This window comes from Mauremys mutica, chromosome 8 (genome assembly GCF_020497125.1).
Source record: "Mauremys mutica isolate MM-2020 ecotype Southern chromosome 8, ASM2049712v1, whole genome shotgun sequence".
In the NCBI taxonomy this organism is placed as follows: domain Eukaryota; kingdom Metazoa; phylum Chordata; order Testudines; family Geoemydidae; genus Mauremys; species Mauremys mutica.
In genome coordinates this window covers 96,719,163-96,735,160 of record NC_059079.1, presented here as the reverse complement: position 1 = coordinate 96,735,160, position 15,998 = coordinate 96,719,163, and the positions used below count along the sequence as shown (strand labels likewise).

At 45.0% G+C, this 15,998-nt stretch overlaps 1 protein-coding gene across 3 annotated transcripts in view; it reads left to right on the top strand.

Annotated features, from left to right (window-relative positions):
- Positions 1–15,998, top strand: part of PDLIM4 (PDZ and LIM domain 4) — a 94,150-nt gene that overhangs the window by 32,408 nt on the left and 45,744 nt on the right. For all 3 annotated transcript variants that reach the window (XM_045027930.1, XM_045027929.1, XM_045027928.1), the window contains exon 3: positions 6,696–6,780. In XM_045027930.1, the coding sequence (XP_044883865.1) occupies positions 6,696–6,780 (85 nt within the window). The remainder of the gene's footprint in view (positions 1–6,695; positions 6,781–15,998) is intronic.

Here is a 15,998-nt window from a genome sequence, read left to right as displayed (position 1 = left end):
AGAATATGGGCAAGTGTACTAGAGAACCACTGTATCAGAGAGCACAGCTGCTCTGTGTCAGATCCTGCAGAAATTATGAGCTGTATGCTATTCACAGGAGATGCTCCTGCAACAACCCCACCTGTTGATTCCGTTCTTCCCCCAGCCTTCCTGGGCTACCGTAGCATTGTCCCCCCACTTGTGTGATGAAGTAATAAAGAATGCAGGAATAAGACACACTGACTTGTTAGTGAGAAATGAGTGGAAGGCAGCCTCCAGCTGCTATGATAGTCCAGACAGGACAGTAAGGAGTGTGGAGGAGAGGAGCCCAGCATCCCTCTGCTAGTCCAGGGGCAATTGAATCTTTTTTTTACACATGAAGGGTGGGGGCTGACAGAGCTCAGCCCCTTGTTGCTATGATGACGATGGTTATCAGCCATACTGTACCATCTACCAGGAAAAATTAGGGCCAGGCGCCCTTGATCGACCTGATGGATGCTAGTCAGCATGGTTACCAGCCCTTTTGCACTGCCCCATGTGCCAATAGGCTGATGATGAGGACGGGTACCAGTCGTTTTGCACCATCAGCCACCCATGGCGGGCGGGGGGGAGCAAGGATGTTGGTGTTCAGTGCTGCAGCATCGCGTCTATCTGCAGCATTCAGTAAAGATAGGGTGACATGTAAAAGAGTCAAGAGAGGATTGTTTTCCCTTTCACTTCTGGGAGTGGATGGGGGGGTGCATAAATTGCCGAGCTATGCCCTGACCCACCGCGGACACTGTGTTTGACCCTAGAAGCATTTGGAGCTCAGCCAAGAATGCAAATGCTTTTCAGAGAGACTGCAGGAACTGTGGGATAGCTTGAGTCCTCCAGTCCATGAGCGTCCATTTGATTCCTTGGCTTTCCGTTATGCTTGTCACGCAGCAGTGCGCTGAGTCCCTGCTATGGCGTCTGTCTGGAGATTTTTAAAAAAATGTTTTTTAATTCGTCTTCTGTAACAGAGCGCTGATAGAACAGATTTGCCTGCCCTTACAGCGATCACGTCCGCATGGTCCATGCGGGAGCTCTTTCTTTATTTTGATTTTTAACTGCATCGCCACACGTGCTGATCGGAGCTCCACGCTGGGCAAACAGGAAATATTCAAAAGTTCGCGGGGCTTTTCCTGTCTACCTGGCCACTGCATCCGAGTTCAGATTGCTGTCCAGAGCGGTCAGTGGTGCACTGTGGGATACCGCCCAGAGGCCAATACCGTCGATCTGCGGCCACACTAACCCTAATCCGATATGGTAATACCGATATTAGCGCTACTCCTCTCGTTAGGGAGGAGTACAGAAACTGGTTTAAAGAGCCCTTTATACCGATATAAAGGGCCTCTTAGTGTGGACGGGTGTGGCGTTAAATCGGTTTAATGCTCCTAAAACTGGTTTAAACGCGTAGTGTAGACCAGGCCTATGTGCTTTACTTTAAGTGTGCACTTAAGTGCTTTGATAAGTAAGGGAGAATTTAAACATGTGCATAACTTTAAGCAGATGCCTAGAGTTATGCACATGCTTAAGTGCTTGGCTGAACTGGACTCCATAAAAGTAACTCACCTCAGGGAAGGAATCATCTAACTTCTGAGCAACCCAGGATTCCTAGAGAATATTCCATAAATTTTGTTTCCTACCCACTCCTTCCAGTTCCCATCCATGTTTATCTGGTTGTGTGACGTTTTAACTCTGTTGCTGAGGCAGAGGATAGTCTTATGTGGCTTTGTAGTCATTGAACCAACATTCTGTAGTTACCTAGGGGAAATTATCCCTTGGGATTATGAGCAGTAGCTGTAGCAGCTGGTGTTTTCAGTCCAGTTCCTAGTGGACCAGTGTCCATATCATAAAACCCACACTCTCTGTTTACTTGTTGTCTAATCAGAGATGCAAATGTCTTGATGAGCGTGGACACTGAACTAATCCCTCACCCCTAAAGGTGACCCTGGCAGGCCAGGGATCGGGCACAATGGTATGATTGTGTTGTGAAGCTTGCACAGCTGCTGCACACGGTCACACCTGTTCCGTTGTTAAACAAAGGACTAAAAACTGCAGTGTCCAAGGCTGTCCTTGGCCTTTTTCCCAAATGTTAAGATTTCATTTGCAAGGGGGCAGAGGAATTAGAAATACAGTAAGATCCAGGAATTCCCATGACGTTAAAGTAAATCTTCAAATGAAGAGAACAAGACTTCCATATTGTTAACAGGTGAAAAAGCTTTTGTTAAATATGTGACTGTATGCATGCAATTTTTCTAAAATGACAGTGAGTCAACTAGACAAAAAATTAATAATGCAGGATAAAGGGTGACTACAGTTTCTTCTGGCTTTTTAATAATGTCTTGTCAATGGCTCTGTTCCCACAGAACTATATATTGAAGGCATGACACAATGCAGGTAGAATTATTTTCTTAGTATAGTTGTAGAAGATATTCAATTAAAGTGGAGTATTGTTGATACAAGGTATTGACTTCCGCATACCTGACTTTAATTCCTTTCGACATAATACAGCACGTCTGAAAACACTTTGCCCGCCCTGAGCTGTGAATTAAGCAGCCTACTAGAAACAGACAAGTGAGAGGCCTAATCTATCACCTACTACATTAGAAAAGTCTGATTTTTGTTACATACAGCAAGGGCTCAATTGTGCTTTAAGGCACAGTCCTGCTTTGGGGGTGGCATGGAGCTGCCCTGACCCTAAGATTCCTTCCTGAGCTCCCCACTACTCTGGGGGAATAGGGGGGAATGGGTCTGCTACTATTACCTCTTTATGGAGTGCAGCTTACTCCCCTCTGCATGCTGCTGGCCTCATTCAGTGGGCAGGTGCAGAGTAGTATTAGAGCTAAGGACTTCTCCTTGATGGGGCTCTGTGTGCCCCCAAGTAGGCTCAGTGAGAGCAGCCCTTCAACTTTGGCCTGGCCCTTATGCAGATTATGCAAAGGAATAAAGGCTGCTTGCGTCCCTTCCCCAATCACTGAATATCTGCAGACAGGCCAGGCACATGCGGGCCCCAGAGTAGGATGGAAGTAGCCTGGAATTGGGCATTTCTGTGGGGATTCGGGTGTGTCTGAGGGTTATTGTCTGGACAGGTCAACATTTTCCACATTTCAAACTTTTATTTGCTGGGTTTTTTTCAGTTAGTTCTGCTCTACAGCACCTCCTTGCAGACATTGGGCCACGCTGGTATAAATGCAGAGTAACTCTGTCTGTAAGTGTCACTGAGATCAGAATTTTGCCCAGTGCTGCCCCTTCTAGATAGTTATTTGGTAGAAGTGCTAAAACCAAAATCATCTTCCATTCGGGCCAAACCGTGATGCTGCTGAAATCAGAAATCAGTTTTTCTTGTGGGCCAGAAATGTTGATATGGAGAAAAAGTCTCAAGTTTGATTTTTTTTTTTTAAAAAGCTCCAGCCACAAATAGGATTTCATGCGTGAACCCGGGGGCTAAATTCCAACCCTATCTTTCATGATACATCTAAAAAGAAACCTTGAATGGTTTTGGAAAACTTAATGCCAGTTTTCCTGGTACACGCAACAGGAGCTCTTTGTTTCTGAGTCGGGGAGAACTGAGAAATCACAGTTTGGCAGTTAGCAATGACTATATCCCTTAGGCAGCTTAAGGCAGAGAGAACATCCTTTTGCTTATCACTTTATCTTTCAGAACTGAAATCACTTCATGAATCCTTCCTCTTTTATTTGCTGGATTTGTTGCAATCTTAGGGATTCTTCTTAAATTGCATTTGGCATTTGGTCTCCAAAGCAGATCAGAGCAGGAAGTTCATAACTGTCTGATTCCCATCTGAACAAATGTCAAACTAATTTAATGCAGGGGGGAAGAATGAAATTATGATGGTCCTTTCCCCCCACCACACCCTTGACCAAGTACCTAGATATTTTCCTGTTTTGCCACCTCAAAATGAAATACTCAAAGTAGGAACAGCAAACACACAGCAGTAGATTATGGTAAAGATCAAGCTAGGAGTGTTAGGAATGCTAAGATTCCTGGGAGGATCAGCCACCCCTAGGACAAGGGATGCCAAACAGTAAAACATTTCTAGGGACAGACTTGAGTTACAAGGGGGGTTCCTCTCCCCAGCATCTAGTCATTATAATACAGATGCTCCCCGGGTTACGCAAGACCCGACTTACGCAAATTCGCACTTACGGAAAAAGTTCCATAAGCCAGAAATAGGATTTTCGAGTTGTGGAAATTTTTGCATAATGTGCGGGTATAGGTTTCCGACTTACGCAAAATTCGAGTTATGGAAGTCTTTCCGGAACTAAGTCGGGAGGCGTCTGTACAGGTAGTTATATTAGAGTAAAATGTCCAGCTATGAAAAATAACATGTGTCCCTGTGTTGCAAAAACTAGACTCAGAGGCAGCAAACAATGTGGAAAAATAAAAGCATGGAACTTTGGGGCATGTTCGAAGCCTGTTGAAGTCCATGGGAGTCTTTGCATTGTCTTCACTGAGCTTTGGATCAGGCCCTTATTTTGCAGAGGTTTATAAGGGGTTGGGCTCTAGAAAAAGACAGGAAGTAGGGAAGAATTCAAGTAAAAAATTCCTGGGATAAAACTGTGCATTTTTTGTTTTCCACACTGAGATGCTGCAAATAATTAAATGAAATTCAGCTGTGGTGTGTAGCAAATTGGGGGTAGAGTCCAGCGAAGGCATTCTTGGCTGCAGCAAATAAGCTACACCTATTAGATTAAACAAACTTGCCACATTTTCCAAAAATTATCTGCATGTGGCTCCTGAGGTTAAACAGAAAGTTCTGTGTTGCATGAATAAAGCACATGATGAAGATGAGAGAGAGAAGCAGACCCAGGCAACAGATGCCTTCAAGTTAAAATGACTGGGGCAAAATGAAATCTTTGGACCCTGCCATCCCCTCCCAAGGAAATTCCCTCAGAAAGAGCTAAGTTGTTCAGAAACCTTTGCAGACCAGGTACTTGGCACCATAAGCACCAACTCCATGGGTGCTCCGGAGCTCAAGCATCCATGGAAAAAAAGTAGTGGGTGCTCAGCACCCACCAGCCACAGCTGTTCCGGGGAGCCACCGATCAGCTGTTTAGCAGCTAGAGGGAGGTGCTTGGGGGAGGGCGGTAAGCAGTGGGCAGGTCGGAGGTCTTGGGGGAGGGAGCGGAGTAAGGATGGGAACTCGGGGGAAGGGGCGGAGTGGGCTGGAGCCTTGGGGTGGAGCTTTGTGCTCTGGTGATCCCCAGCTGCATAATGGCCCCTGAGGGAGGAGTCTTGTTACCAGCCAGTGTAAGTTGCAGCAGCCCTGAGGCTGCTAACTTGTCAAGCTCTTGGTGACTCCAGGACTAAGGGAATACAAAGCTCTGAGAAACTGTCCCTATGACTTTGATGGGCCTCAGCTTGTCTGGCTGTTAGCACATTTTGATATTCTTGGAGGAAAGGTGTGATGTAAGTGCAGAAGATTGCTGTTATATTAGTTATTGAAAAACTGCAGCACCCCCACACTAATGCAGTTTTATAAAAATTGGAATAATGTTTTTCCAGCATTGTGTTCACAATAGCTATATTGATCTGATCGTGTTATTAACAAATGGTCTACGCTGCTCTGAACTACATGTTAGAAACAGCTACTGTAGGCTCCTTTGGATCCCCAGGTTCAGCAGTGAGGAAGAATGGCCTTGTAGTTAAGGCATTAGCCTTATACCTGGGATATTAAGGTTCAGTTCCTAGTTTTGCCATAGACTTCCTATGTGACGGCAAATCACTGGATCTCCCTGAGCCTCAGTTCCTCATCTGTAAAATGGGGATAATATTATCCTATTTCAGGAGTGTTGCGAGGATAACTATTTGGGAGACATTTCAGTGATTCAGGGGCAGGGCGTATCATATAAATACCTGAGTAGATACAACGTTATTTAAAAAAAAAAAACTTAATCAAATAGAAGATCCTAGTATTCAATCTTGAGAAATTGAAATGGCATGAGAAGTCCAGAGCCAAGATTTTCAAAAGCTGCTAAGTCCCATTTTCAAAAGTGACATAGGTACTTAGGCTCTTAAATATCACTGAAAGTCAAAGGATTCCTTCCTTCCTCTCTTTTGAAAATGGGACTTCGGCGCTTTGGAAAATCCTCTCCCTGTTCTTCTCATGTCATTTCAGTTTCAGAGGTGCCTTTGAAAGTTTTCAGCCCCTTTAAGAGGCTCTCTTTGGCCTCAGAAATGCCAGTGAAACATATGAATACATATGCTAGACCCTGTGCATGCCCGTTCAATTCTCTGCTGTAGAGAGGAGACCAAGGGGCTTTTCCAACAAATACAGCAGACACAGAAAGCAGGTCCTACGTGCTCAGTACATTGAACTGAACAGAAATATGTCAGTGAGCTAATCCCTACCGTACACTGGGACACCTCCGTGGAAAAAGTGTTCAGGCCTATGGAAAATCTTTGAACAGTGACATTTGCCTGCTCCAGCACTCTCGCTTTGCATGGCTGAAGATGCATTTGTGCACAGAAACTGAAGCATTATGTCATCTTTATCAGGCACATGGTGTGGAAAGGATCAAGAGTAACTTAGGCAGCAAATGGTACAAACCTCTTGTTGAGTGATGTTCATGTAAACTCTGCTGAGTTTCAGAATAGCATTCGATTACCTCCAGTGAAAGCACTTCTTCATTAAATTTCTCTGTTTAATTTTCATGTTTAATTCTTATTGCAGGGCTGAAGGCAAGACTTGGTCTCCTAATATTCTAGAAGATGGAAAAGCACAAGCTTACCGGATCAACATAGAGTCAGAATCACAGGTATGGGAGCAATAATTAACTATCTTCTAGCCTGGTGAAAAACACTCATGCTCTCATGTCCCCAAAGAATGCCCCTTGCCATTTAATAGTAACATGTTTTATTGTCAGCCAGCTTTCTATATAACATGTTTTTCTAACTTGTTTCATATCATCTTGCCTTTCTGGGATTGACTCCACTTTGTTTTCTGGTCTGTCGTATCATAGACTGTGGTGCATCTTGGCCTGTGTCAGTGTCTTTGTTCTCTTTTCTTTTCTCTATTTCCCTTCTTCTCTGTCTTGCTTTTTCTATTTTGTATTTTGTCTCTTTTCCCTTAATTTTCAGTCTCTTCTTCCTCTGCTCCAGAATCTGCCCCCCACTATTACATTTCTTTAGTCTAACTTCTCATCACTCTCCTTCTTCCCCTCCCCGTCTGCCCACTTACCCACATATTGAAGCACCCATATCCCCTTACATGAAGATACCTAATAGCTAGGGAACAAACCCCGGAACTAAAGATCAGTGTGAAGGATCTACTATGCTGAGCAGTAGCAGCAGAGGCACTGAGCTGTCTGCCTGCCGACTTAGGAAGACAACACTGTGGGGGTTCACATTAGGTTACCGTTTGGAAGGTTATGTTTGCTACAACAAGGTACACTGCTATATTCTGCAGAAGCTGGTGGCACGAAAATTTCTACTTGCCATACTCATGCTGGTTCATGCTGTTACTCTGTTAAGGTGATTTGCTGCAACAATTTTGTTTTAGAAATTTCTTTAAGATCTTTTACCTTTCTTCAACATTTATAAGGAATCCAAAGACGAACACCATGTGTCCGTGCCACTGGCATATCTCTGGCAACACATTTTCAGTACTAGCTGCAAGCATCTGATTATGGGTTCTCCCTTAACTGTGCCTGGCCCCATATGAAATCCACTCCAAGATGGATGTCAGAATTAAAAAGATGTGGGGAACAGTTAGCATAAAAACATGAGAAACAGCAGACTTTTCTTCAGGGAAGAATGAGGAAGTGGCATTAAGATTGACAGCAGAAAGGTCAACAAATGGTGAACTCAGCTAACAAAAGACTCGAATAGGATTTTAGGAAAACATTGGCTAGCTCTAAAGAAACAGTGTGTAGGTTTCTACCGTGGAGGTTGTGTCACATTGACACCATTTATTCTATAGTTATTGAAGACATAGGGTGATCTATACGCTTTGGCTTTGTATTCTGTCTTTGCTGGCTTCATTAATCAATTAGGGCAATATATTCCGACAGATATTTTGGATAGACTTTTTATGACCAAAACTTTGCATACAGTGTTAAATTAAGAACAAATGTTCTGCATTTTGACTGCCAGATACAACATTTCTGAGGTTTAAAGCAGATTGGATTTGATCTTCCTATTAATGTACATTACATATGGTACTTTTTAAATAAAGGCAAAGTTACATAAAATATAGTTAGTGGGGTATTTAATCTATTATAGAACCATGTTTTTCTGAACCAAAATGTACCCCAAATATGTCTAAACTAGAAATCTCTAACGTAGTCAGAAAGTACATAGACACATTTACAGCAGGGTAACATGTAGAAATATCTGATGAAGGCAGATGACTTCTCACTCCAACCCTCCATTTCCAACATGTCCTTGGACTAAATTCTCCCCTTTTTCAAGACAGTAGGCCATTTCTTGTGCTTTAACTGGCCCACAGAATTAATATTTGACTTTATTGCCATAGTCTCTGGACACACTTAGTACCACCCAGGGGTTCTGTGTAGCATCAGGGACTCATTGTGGTAGGGACTGTACAAATGTGTTGATTGACATGGTCCCTATCCCAAAGAGCCTACCATCTCTGAACTGCACTGACTTCTTATGTGCCAAGAAATGTAGGCATGGACTCACTGTCAGGTGGGGCAGGCTATGTTTTTTGTCCTGTCTTTGTACAGTGCCTGGCAGAGTGGGATTTTGGTCCATAACTGGGATTTCCAGGCACTACAGTACCACTAATAATGATAGTAATTGGAACGGAGCCCTTAGGGGATGCAAGTGGTTGTCTTAATCTTCAAACTTCCTATGATGTACTGTTCTACTGCTAGCATGTCAGGAGTGGCCTTGGATACCTATGGACACTACAGCTGCAGGGGGCCCCCGGTTCCCACTGGAGCTGGGATTATATTGATTGCAGGAGTACTTTGATGTTCACTGGGGAAGGGGCCCATGTGCCAGAAGGCTATCCCTGTGTAATGTTAAACCAAACCCTTTAGCGAAGGGTCTTTATTGAAGTGCAAAAAGAAAAGACCCATTGTAAAGTAATAGCCTCAAAATGAGTAACCTCATGTGCACCTGGGAAAAAGCAATCTGCCTTTAAACCCAAGAATAAATAGATCTTCATGCAAGCTCGCTCATGAATCACAAAAAGAGATTGGGGACTATCCTTGAAAAGATCTTGGGGGTTTGTGCTTTCCAGTAATGTGGAGCACATGTATTTCCTTCCTCCAAGGTTTTACTCTGTTAGCTTTTAGATTGTCCTGTTAGAACAAAGATACCTTGGAAGTCTTTGACTTTTCACTGTTTTAATGATTGCCAAACAAAGAAGGATTTAAAGAATAAAATGGAAATTTAAAAAAAAAAAGGAATTTGCTGTAAGGACTTTTTATCTATCATGGTGTTTTTTAATGCATCTTCTCCCACAACATCTAAACATAACCAAAATGATAAAAGCAGGCTGTCTACCTGATTTCTCCCCTTTGCACTGTGGCATGCAAAGAAGTGTGTGTTTGTTTATTATTATGCCAAGTTCACTTTGTCTGGAAGGTGGCAAGATTCAAAATCATTCTAATCTCTTGCAGGCAGGAGTTAAAAAACTGTGGGCCAGCCAATGAGACAGCTCTCACAAGTCTCGTTCTTGTAGTTGATAATTCCATCATTTCACAATAGCTCCATTGCCAAGGAAGTTCCTGGTCACAAAGAGAGAGAGGTGGTCCCTGATATAACCAGGACTCCATTGACAGCTTTGGAGACTAATCCCAGAACCTTTAATTTGATACGCTAGTTGCTGGGAAACTAATGCTGTCAGAATTGTAGAACTCAGAATTTGAAATGGTTCATTGGATCATCTTGTCAATGAAGGACTGTTGCCTACAGTCTATTTGCTAGTGCTTTGTGAACTCTGGTTGCAGTCATCTCAAACCATAGAGCTTCAATTCTGCAGCCTAATGGATATCATCATTAGGAACTTTTCCTGATATCCCACTAAAACAGACCTTTAACAAATAATAATTAGTGTTTACAAACACCGAGAACACAGATAAAACTAAAAACATGAGATTCAACACACAACAAGAAACACCAGTAATACTTTCTGGGACTGGCGTATAAGAGATCAGATATCTTGGCAGCATTGTAAGTATGACAGGTGGAACAGATGAAGACATTAAAGCTGGAATAGCAAAAGCCAGACATCCCTTTGTAATTCTAAAGCTGATCTGGAGAACCAGAAATCTTGCCCTCCCAACTAAAGTTTGAATATTTAACACCATTGCTGCATCAGTCTTACTGTATGGAGCTGAAACTTGAAGACGTCTTATGACCTTACTATCTAACCTGTTTTCATAAAAAGCTGCCTTAGACAAATCCTCAATATCAGATGACCAGAAAAAAATCAGAGAACTGGGGGAGAGATGGCTCAGTGATTTGAGCATTGGCCAACTAAACCCAGGGTTGTGAGTTCAATCCTTGAGGGGGCCATTTAGGCATCTGGGGGAAAAAAATAGTTGGGGATTGGTCCTGCTCTGAGCAGGGAGTTGGACTAGATGACCTCCTGAGGTCCCTTCCAACCCTGAGATATTCTATGACTCTGTAACTCTGGGAAAGGACCAAACAGAAACCAGTAGGACAGGGAGTTACAGAATAAAAATGGAGATGGCTAAACATGCATGGAGGAAATGCCAGAATAACATAACAAGACAAGCATTGGAATGGAACCCATAGGATAACGTGGAAATGCAGAATTAAAAGCTATCAAAATGCCAGGGAAGGAAGCTCAGACTGCAGCAGGAGATCAGCAGAGATGGAATACAGTGGTGAAGTCTCTCCATGTCAGGGGAGGGCAAACTTTTTGGCCTGAGGGCCACATCAAGTTTCCAAAATTGTATGGAAGGCTGGTTAGCGAAGGCCGTGCCTCCCCAAACAGCCAGGCGTGGCCCAGCCCTCACCCCGTATTCGACCCCCCCCCTTCTCACTCCCTGATGGCCCTGCAGGACTCCTGCCCCATCCAAGCCCCCCTGTTTGCTGTCCTCTGATGCCCCCCCTGGGACCCCTGCCCCATCCATCCCTCCCTGTCCCCTGACTGCCCCCAGACCCCCACCCATGACTGCCCCCTGCTGCCTCATCCAACCCCTCCTCTCATTCCTGACTTCCCCCCCCCCAAGACCCGTGCCCCATCCAACCACCCCTTCTCCCTGACCACCCCGGAACCCCTGCCCTGTCCGCCCCCCACTGCCCCATCCAGTCCCCTCCTCTCCTACCTGACTGCACCCCCCCAGGACCTCTGCCCCATCCAACCACCCCTTCTCCCTGACCACCCCGGAACCCCTGCCCTGTCCGCCCCCCACTGCCCCATCCAGTCCCCTCCTCTCCTACCTGACTGCACCCCCCCAGGACCTCTGCCCCATCCAACCACCCCTTCTCCCTGACTTCCCCCAGAACCCCTGCCTCTGACTGCCCCCTGCCGCCCCATCCAACCCCCCCTTTCCTTCCTGACTGCCCCCCTGGGACCGCTGTCCCCATTCAACCCCCCTGTTCCCTGCCCTCTGACCACCCCAACCCCTATCCACACCCCCGCTCCCTGACCTCCACCCCAAACTCCCCTGCCCTCTATCCAACTCCTCCTGCTCCCTTACCGTGCTGCCTGGAGCACCGGTGGCTGGCGGCACTGCAGCCACACCACCCAGAGCACCAGGACAGGCAGCCGCGCCGTCCGGCTGGAGCCACCCACGCCACCGCGCAGCACAGAGCACTGGGTCGGGCAGCCTGGCAAGAGCTCGCAGCCCCGCCACCCAGAACATTGCACCGGCGGCGCAGTGAGCTGAGGCTGCGGGGGAGGGAGAGCAGCGGGGGAGAGGCTGGGGGCTAGCCTTCCAGGGCAGGAGCTCAGGGGCAGGGCAGGAGGGTCCCGTGGGCTGGATGTGGCCAATGGGCTGTAGTTTGCCTATGAAACAGAAAGGCCTGAGAGAGAGAGAGTGTTTACAAAGAAGGGTTCAGATTACAACCACAGATCCAGATTTTAATGATGTTCATATCTGGATCTGAATTGAGTGGCTGGCTCCATCTCTATGGTGTACCAAGAAAAAACATCCTCAAACTTGGGGAAAGTTCAGAGCCAAATCCAAACCTCAGGCCCTTATTATTTGTTTTGTGGTAACCAGGGGCGGCTCTAGGAATTTGGCCGCCCCAAGCAGGGTGGCACGCTGCAGGGGGCGCACTGCCGGTCGCCGGTCCCTTGGCTCCGGGGGACCTCTTGCAGACGTGCCTGCGGAGGGCGCGCTGGTCCCACGGCTCTGGTGGAGCATCCGCAGGCATGTCTGCGGGAGGTCCACCGGAGCCGCGGGACCAGCGAACCCTCCACAGTGATGCCTGCGGGAGGTCCGTTGGTCCCGCGGCTCCGGTGGAGCATCCGCAGGCATGACTGCGGAAGGTCCGCCGGAGCCGCCTGCCGCCCTGCCGGCAAAATGCTGCCCCAAGCACACGCTTGGCGCGCTGGGGTATGGAGCCGGCCCTGGTGGTAACTCCAAGAGGGCCCAAACACAATTGTTTTCTTAAAATCAAGACTGGATGCCTTTCAGGAAGATATGCTGTGGTCAGACAAGTTATTGGGCTCTATACAGGGGTAACTGGTTGAAATTTAATGGCTTGCGATATGCAGGAGTCAGGTTCATTGAATAGTCCCTTCTTTCCTTAAACTCCGTGAATCATGCTAGATAGTGTACAAATGTATAGCAAAGAGATGGGACTGACCCTGAAGAAGTTACAATCATACAATGCTTATGCTATCCAAATACTAGTAGTATTGTTATTTGAAGTATTAATTTTCTATAGCTGAAAGAAGCCTTCACTATTTAAAATTTGAATCTCTTGGTTTGTTCTGCAGTGTCACTGTCTGTTCCGTTCACTCCCTTTTGAATGTAACTATACATGTAACCGCTGTCTGATTCTCTAGCAGACAATGAAAGTATGGAATGCCAGTGAGCTACCATGGAGGAAAGAGATTAGTGTCTGAAAAGTCCACTGAGCTTAGTTTCTTTAGCATTGACTCTCTAGTCAAAATACAGCCATATGGTGCTAATAAAAGAATGGGATGTTTATTTTCGTGACCACTCACATGCTGCCAAAATTGACAGCTTAGTGGCATGATGAAGATTGGAAACTCATGTCTCAGACTGTGAGGTCAAACTCCCATTCTCACTAACTGTCAGTTAGTTCAGATGGCTGGTCACTAGTATGACTGCAGCAAAAATTCATTTGGCAGTGGAACTGTGTATACAGCAGAAACTGGAACAGAGAATTAGGAGGCTAATGAAACACAGAGCCTTTCATATCCAGATCAGTATGGCATTGACCAAAAGTTATTGCCCTCTGACAACTCTTAGGTGCTCCTCATGAAATAAGATAGTGAATTAGTTCCCAGTTGACAGAGGTCTGCATCATAAAACCACCATTGGAACTGGTACTAGCTTATCTGATATCACTCATGTCAGGTTTATCAGAAAGGCTAAGGACTAAATAGACACTGAGGCTGAAGGAGGCTCTTGTCCCTAGAAATGGTGGGCATGACTTTCAGCCACCCTGCACTTATGATATTGCAAAGTGCATGTAAAATGCTACCACTCTGATTTGGTATGAATGACTATAGAAGCTATATGGCAAAGACCTGGTCTTCTATAACGCGGACAATGGGAGGAGGAGGGGGAGCCTGTGCTGTTCCTGTTCAGTGGATAAGCAGAAGCAATTAGATACCATGGTGATGGGCTGATTAGAAATGCCTGGATCAATACAAGACATGACTCTCCATGACTATCTGACCAACACTGGACTCACTAAAAATGTAGTAAAAACCAACCAAACAAATTGGGCATCAGTGACTGACTCTTCAACTCTTCCCTGGCTGTCAGCATTGGATTGGTCTTCATGAAACCGAGTGTGTCTGAAGACGCACCTGTTCTCTGAAGTGTTCATGTTGTAAGGCTACTCTTCAGTCCTGTTTTCTATTGTATCAGCTCGTGCCTTTAAACTAAGCTCTTTGGGGCATGGACTCTGTTAGTAGTTTAGCTCATTTTACCAGCTCTACAGCTTTATGTACTTTTATCACCCTAGAGAAGGGATTAAAACAACCCTTGAATACGTCTCTGTGCTTTATGATGGTATTGGGCCAGGTTGCCATCTTTCAGTACAACTACTAAAAGGGAGGAAAGGCAGAAGAAAACCCCAGGAGGCTGCCTCTCTAGAATTCCTCTCCCCAAATCATTCCATTAGAGTGACAGTCCTCACCCCCACAGAACAGATCTTGGCACCTCTCCCAGTACCCCATGGGTCCCCTGGGATCTTTGTGGACCTTGAGGGACTAGGTGGAAGCAGAGCCATCTGTGTGAAGGATCTGTACCTCTGTGAAGGCTCTGTGCTCCCACTGCCTCCTTCCCCACCCTGCTCCCTGATACCCTGGGGGAGATTGAGGGAGCCACACTTCAGTGAAGAGTGTCCAGGGGGCTCCTGACTCCTCCAGGATTTTTCCTGAAGACTCTCAGTAGCACGTGGTGTAACAGCTCCTTAGGCTGATGTGGAAGGGGCAGGGCTATAGTCCCCATTCCCACCTGACCCATTTCTCTTTGGGGGGTATATTCCATAGCCATGTTCTGCATTGTTCCTTGCACCCTCTCCCACCTGTTATGTACCTGCCCTGCACAAGGCCAGCCACAGTCTGTCCCTAAATGTATATTTCATGTTCATTTTATCTTCTTAGTGTGGGAGTATTGGATGGTAAAACTAAGAAGTGGAGTTTCGAGCTTCTTCATTAGCCCTTTTTCCAGTTCTCTGATAGCACCAGGAATATCCTACTGCTCTAACCTGCCACATTGCAGAGTTTTTCCCCTGCAGGACAGAACTTCTTTATTGAGAGGCCAAGGATGTTTGAGTTAAAATTAAATAGTAACTGTTCTGTGTGTGAGCATGGGCTTTTGGCTTCTCAAGACAAAGGAGTCTGCTGTTCAGTGCTGGGCTAACAAAATTATACCAGATTTTCAATGTTAATTTTTACTGGAATGGATGATATTCACAAAGTAAACATTTGTAACTGAGCTATGACGGTTTAAAGTTGAATGACAGATTTGAAGAAGCGTTATTAAATATCTACTAAACCATTTAGGAATTAGACTTCTAGGTCACTCAGGAAAAGAGAGTTTAACTGTACTTGTGTTTCAACTTTGAAATCATAGGAAACACGTGTAGCAAGAAGAGGAGAATCAGAGATAGCTGCTATAATATTTTAAGCAGCCATCTTTGATTCTCCTCTTCTTGCTACACTTGTTTCCTATGATTTCAAAGTTCTTTATGAAACTTTATTTCTTTTATGCAAACTTTTAAAAATGTTTATGCAGTGGCAATGGGACTCACTAGAAATGCCTGGATCAATAGATTAGTCTCCTATGTCAGTTATTTCCATATGAAGTCAGTGGAGTTTTGCCTGATTAAGACCCGATTGGGTTAGTTCCAGATTTGTTAGATGTGAAGGAAAATATGCATCTCTGTAGATAATCTCATTGGGACTTGCAGCTGACTATATCTTTGAGGCTTAGACATCTGATAGCTGTATCCTATGTGCTAATGCTTTGCCACCTGCTTTTACAGGAGGATAATAGAAGTGATGAATCAATGAGGCAGGTTAGTTCACAAATGAAAATCTTTTTCTTTAGTCAACACTTTTCTGTTTCACATGATTAACATTCCTGGTTATATTGATTGTTTTGCTTCTGTAATGTGAAATGACGTGAGAGGTACGGTGAACAGAGCTATATCAAATTATTCTTGTAGTTCTTCTACAGTGTAATTGTATAGGCCGTGTATACTGTACTATAAAATATTGGTGCGGTTTGAAAAATATTTGAATGTACATGCACAGTAGCTTATATGAATTTTCAAAGGGATTTGATCTGACCAAAACTTTAGTAAATTTCTAACATTAGAC